General features: G+C 42.9%; 1 protein-coding gene across 1 annotated transcript in view; it reads left to right on the forward strand.

Annotated features, from left to right (window-relative positions):
* si:dkey-225n22.4 (collagen alpha-1(XXI) chain) overlaps positions 1-6,000 on the forward strand; it is a 68,817-nt gene that overhangs the window by 5,079 nt on the left and 57,738 nt on the right. Inside the window, exons 5-6 of the mRNA XM_062521846.1 lie at positions 3,525-3,698; positions 5,875-5,886. Of these exons, the coding sequence (XP_062377830.1) occupies positions 3,525-3,698; positions 5,875-5,886 (186 nt within the window). The remainder of the gene's footprint in view (positions 1-3,524; positions 3,699-5,874; positions 5,887-6,000) is intronic.

A 6,000-nucleotide genomic window follows, 5' to 3' on the forward strand; every position in this document is an offset into this window, starting at 1 on the left:
TTAGAAGACGCATTTGTCCAAAACGACATACAAATAAAAACAATACAATAATTAAATTTAACAGTGAATAATTTCAAAATATGTAGCCTATTATTTATTTATTATATTATTATTATATATATTATCTAATTATAAAAAAAAATACACGGAGAGGATACTATAATTTGGTCTGTTGCCTCTAACAAAGTGCTTTAACTCCACGTCCAACAAAATGTTTTAAATTCATTGGAATGACAAGCAATAAAAATACCCATATATAATGGCGCTATTGTTTTCTATGCCTCTAGCTTTCTCAGCTTTGCTTACATTTTTGGGGGCATGCTGGGAAAATAGCCCGAAGTGACACATGGAAGGTGCTGCGAGGGCATGTTTTCATTACGCCAACAGAATTACACAATTGGACAGCCTGTTGTAATGCCTGAAATTATTAGCACAAAACACCACAAAATGAGAAGTTACTAAGGAGTGACCAGGCAATTATTTAGCAGTGGACAGGCTGTTAATTTCTTTACAGCTGACAGCGTAACACGTGCTCGGGAATAATAAGAGCCCCGCCGGAGGGCGAGTCGACAGGGAGGCTGTAGTCTTGAATATATTTTTATCCAAAACACCTTCTCCACACAACATGTTGTATTCAAAACAACTTAGAATAGACGAGGGTAGACACACCTTTTCTTTTTTTATTCAGTGGAAGTTTTTTTTTGGTCTCCATAGATCTCGATAGGCTGCATTCACTGATATCATATGCACTCTCTCTCTCCCTCTCTCCCCCTCTCTTTCTCTCTCTCTCTCTCTCTCTGTGTGATGTACATGTCATGTGCAGTATGGAATGAACAATGCAGCTTTCCTTTCATTTTTGACACATTACACATATACACACACGCACGCAGGCACACACATGCACGCGCATATGCACATGCACACACTCTCACATCTCTCTCTCTCTCTGTCAGATGTGGGCAGTGGCGTATGAGCCAGCCTTTCCCAAGAGAAAGTGTTTGTGTCATTTGTGTCTCTGTGCTCATGGAAAGCACTGCCAGGCAAGGAATGTCCGCCTGGCGCACGTTGCTCTGTTTCCACGGTAGCAGGAGCATCCGCTTTGACCCGCCTTGTTTTTTCCGTCTTTTTCCATGAACATTCATCTGTCCATTCATGATGAACTGGACTCATCCCACCTGGTGCCACTTAGAGAGGATGCCTCCTTCTTCCGCCCACACACTCACCATGTCTGGTGGTTGTGTGTTTGTGTATCCAACGTCGTGTGTGTGTGTGTGTGTGTATGTGTGTGTTTGTGTTTGTGTGTGTGTATGTGAGTGCATGCATGCAGGCATTCGTGTGTGTGTGTGTGTAATGTGTAAGTGTGTGTGTTTGCATGTGTACGAGTGTGTGTGTGTGTGTGTGTGTGTGTGTGTGTGTGTGTGTGTGTGTGTGTGCACTCAAGCCTCTGTGAAGCCCAGAGCCAGAGGCCATGAGGAAATCAGAGTTTTTTCGTGCTCCTCTGTTGTGCTGTTTCTGCCCTGCAGAGAAGCACAGCTCTGTTCTGGAGACGCTTGGCAGCCACTGCTGCAGGACTGTGCTAGCAGCCAACTTGTGGCATGACTGCCCTGTCATAAGTAGCATCCTGCCTGTGCACCCAGGAGCTGGGGTGCCTAAAACTAGCCTCACTCACTGATTTGATTGGGAGGTAATGAAATGGTTTGGGCTGACATTAAAGGATCAAAGCCCCAGTGTCTTGCACACACACACACACACACACACACACACAGTGCTTATTGTCATTGCGGACAAGTAAAAAAAAACATGCATGCAGTCTATACAGGAAAAATGAATTGTGTGTGGGGGGAGTGGAGTCCATTTCAGGAGCTGTAATCACATGGCAACAGCCGTGTCCTGCCCAGGCCTCTGCAGGCCCTCCCCTTTGGGCTCTGCTCCAAGTTATTTTGGATTCAAATAAATCTGTTGGAATATCACCACTAAACAGCATTCCAGGGAACACATGCAGTGGATGTATGCTGCCTGCGTCTACATACTTGGAGATCAGTTGCTACAACTTAAGGAGCGACAAAGCGGTCCCATAATATCGCGTAAAGACGTTGTTTTGTTGATGAAATGACAAATGTCTGTTTCTCACCACGCTTCTTCAACCTCCTTCAGTCGTCTGTAGTGAACTTACAGTTTTTTCCAATTGCTTACACACAATTTTTCAAACCGAGTTCTTTTTAACAAAATTTAAGCACAGGTATCCAAACGCCACACCCATTTTGCATAATTCCTAGATTCTTTGCAAAATGAAGCACTTCAGTCAAAACAAACACACTTCAGTCAAAACATACACACTTCAGTCAAAACATATACACATATTTGTAAAAATGCTATTAGTTGTCATTTAACAAACACAGTCCTCAATGATCAGACACTATTGCAGCCAGTTTCACACTGCAGTGATAAATGCAAAACGCATTTGTAAAAAGAAAAATTAGGAAATAGCATGTGCTAGATTTTTGCCCAGACATTGTTATGTAAGGGATCATTTAGATGTCCAAAAAATAGTGACAAACCCACAACATTCTTCATGATTAGTTCGACATAGGGAAAGTGTACATAAATAGGTCTATAAACTTGCACTTGCACTGTACAACACTGAAGACTGCTGTAGACTGAATATTTCAAGTATTTCTTTCAATACTTACAGTATTTCTAACCATAATCAGTTATAGTGATCAACCAACAATGAAATCAATTGAACAAATAAAATCTGTAGACAAACAAAAACTACTGCATAAAGTACATACACTTTGACTCTGAAGAGCAACTACTGCAAAAGCAACAAGACTGTATAGCACACCTGAGTGCTGCGTTTTCAATTTTGCACATGTGTGCTTACACACCTGGTGGATGTGATTATCCAATTCGTTCATTAGTGTAGTCATTGGCAATCCGGGGCGTGGTAATGACAAGGAAGTAACCTCACAATCCTTATCTGTGTCTAAGGTGTGGAAATATGTGTAGAGTTTTACAAATCACTGTGTGTAATGTTTTGCAAAAAGGGTGAAGCAGACATTGTGTGTAATGTTGTGCAAATCTGTGGAGGTGTTTTGCTCCTTGGAGTAAAATTTGGCTAATTGTGTGAAAAAAAATATTTTAGTGTGTAAACAATCGTAAAAAACTGTAAGCACATGCTGTGCCTGAGATATTGTTGTGTGTGTGTGTGCACGTGTGTGTGTGTGTGTGTGTGTGTGTGTGTGTGTGTGTGTGTGTGTGTGTGTGTGTGTGTGTGTGTGTGTGTGTGTGTGTGCGTGCGTGTGTGTGTGTGCGTACTGTATATATGTGTGTGTTGCTGATTTTAGGGAGGTGTTATGAATTCCAGCATGTGATGTGGCTCAACACACATACGTACACCCACTCACGTGCACACACACACACACACACACACACACACACAGGTTAGATGATTTTTCCTGTACGAGGAGAATGTCTGTGGTGAGCCCGTGATCTGATTGGCTGTTGCGCCCCTCTCGTTACAGAGGCTCTTTGACGACGGCTGGCACCAGCTGAAGGTTCTGGTCAGGCCCCGGCGTGTCACCTGTTTCCTTGACGACGTCCAGATACAGGATGAGGACCTGGAGCCGGTGGTGCCGATCTACATCAACGGCAGGACGCAGATCGCCAAGACGACCGACTCAGACGCCACCGTTCCTGTAAGTCCCACATTGATATGACAGGACTCAGACGCCATCGTTTCTGTAAGTCCCACATTGATATGACAGGACTCAGACGCCATCGTTCCTGTAAGTCCCACATTGATATGACAGGACTCAGACGCCATCGTTCCTGTAAGTCCCACATTGATATGACAGGACTCAGACGCCATCGTTCCTGTAAGTCCCACATTGATATGACAGGACTCAGACGCCGCGGTTCCTGTAAGTCCCACATTGATATGACAGGACTCAGACGCCATCGTTCCTGTAAGTCCCACATTGATATGACAGGATGCAGGTGCCACCGTTCCTGTAAGTCCCACGTTGACACAATGGCACAGGACTCGTCTCTGCGTCTGAATACATCGCTGTGCTAATGTGCATGTGTTGTTTTTGAAGCGTGTTATTTAGTTCACACCTGCTGTGCAGAGTGAAAGGGCTGTTTATGGAGACCCGGCTCTTTAAGGCGCAGTCAGTGATTGTGGATGATGTTTGTATGTGTCTGTGTTTATGTCTCAATTTCTTAGCAGACGCTTTCGCCCACAACAATGTTGTGAGGGACACTTTAGGGAGGTTGAGATAACCACTGGAGAAGATGGTGTTTATGGGAGGAAGGTGGCAGAAGACAGCAATTCCATACAAAAATATATTCATTTATTGTCCATCAGCCACCAGAAAGAACGACAGGAATGCAGACATAAAATCCAGGGATCTTCAGGACACACAATTTATCTCACCCTTAAAATAGGCAACAGTTTCTATAACCTACTCTTTCTAGGCTTCCAGTCCAAATAAGGCGACCTTGTAACTCTGGACCAAACTTCTCCTTTCCTCACAGTTTGGTTTACAAGGTTTACTTTTAAACATCAATTCAATTTCAGATATTTCATTTACTTTCCTGTCCTTGGATCTTTAACTTTTCGATTAGTCTTCCATTGTCTACCCTGTTTCCAGTCCCTTGACCCTCTGTATTACATGTAAATGGGCCAGACAATTACCCCAATCAAGTCTTTGGACTAAACCATGTTAGAGGGTTGACAGTCTGTGCCAATATCCCTACACTGTTAAAATCTCCACTAGTACAAAAGCCACACACAAGACATAAACACATACAGTAGCCTACACAGCAATAAAATGACACCCTTCAAACAAATAAGTGAAATGTGAGTGCATGTGAGAGTGTGGTTAGCCTGGCTAGCGCCACCACTTCTCAATGAGACGTGGTCTGGGAACCAAACGTTCATTTTCTCGTATATGAAAAAATGCCCAGATTCCTTTACTGGGCACTGCAGATGTCTATCAAATGCGTCTGTGCATAGCTCATCATCGTCTTGCTTCCCCCCCCCTTCTGTGATTGGTCCCCTATCTGAGGCAAAAATTAGGCCGGTAGTTTCAAGGCTGCCTTTCAAATTGCGCGTAAGGCAGCATGGGAACACCCAGACTAGAGTGAGGTTGCAAAGTCTGTGTATTGCACAAGGCAAGTCTTTTAACAGTTTAAAACATAAGGAAACGTACATTATATTTTAATCAAGGACCAAACAAAACACATCAGAGAGGTAGCTCACGCCTCCCCTCAGTATACCTGTAGAAAGTCCACAGGTTTTGTTTTTATTTGGGTAGCAGGCTGCCCTCAATTTGTTTACACTTTTCAAAGCCTGGGCTGCCTACAGAGACCATCTCTTTATAGTCTTATAGATGGGCAGCTAGCCAATTGTGAGCAGACACAAACACAATGTTTTGAAAACAAACACACAAACACAATGTTCTTTCTTTCTATTCAATCATTATGTTGGTTGTTTTCTTAATGGATGCAGGTGGAAATCCAGAAACTGCGACTCTACTGTGACCCTTCACAGAGTGAGCGAGAGACGGCGTGTGAGATCTACTCTGTGGTAAAAACACAAACTAGCATAGAATATGCTATAGAATTTAGCTAGCATAGAATATACTATAGAATTCAGCTAGCATAGCATATGCAATACAATTTAACTAGCATAGAATATGCAACACAATTTAGCTAGCATAGAATATGCAATATAATTTAGCTAGCATAGAATATGCAATAGCAAGAACATGCTCTTCTAAGCTAAGGCTAACTCTAGGCCTACTCATATGATTATTTACCAATTCTGTGGCTAATGTCTTTGTTTATTTCTTTGTTTCCCTTCAACAGGACGATGAGAGGGTAAGCATCCCCACACACACACCATCTCTGCTGGCCCTCGAGCACGTGAAGTGCAGAGGGAAGAGACGCTGCTGTGTCATCACAACTTACTTTGGATTATTTCAACATTATTTC

This window comes from Sardina pilchardus, chromosome 19 (assembly GCF_963854185.1).
Source record: "Sardina pilchardus chromosome 19, fSarPil1.1, whole genome shotgun sequence".
Lineage (NCBI taxonomy): Eukaryota > Metazoa > Chordata > Actinopteri > Clupeiformes > Clupeidae > Sardina > Sardina pilchardus.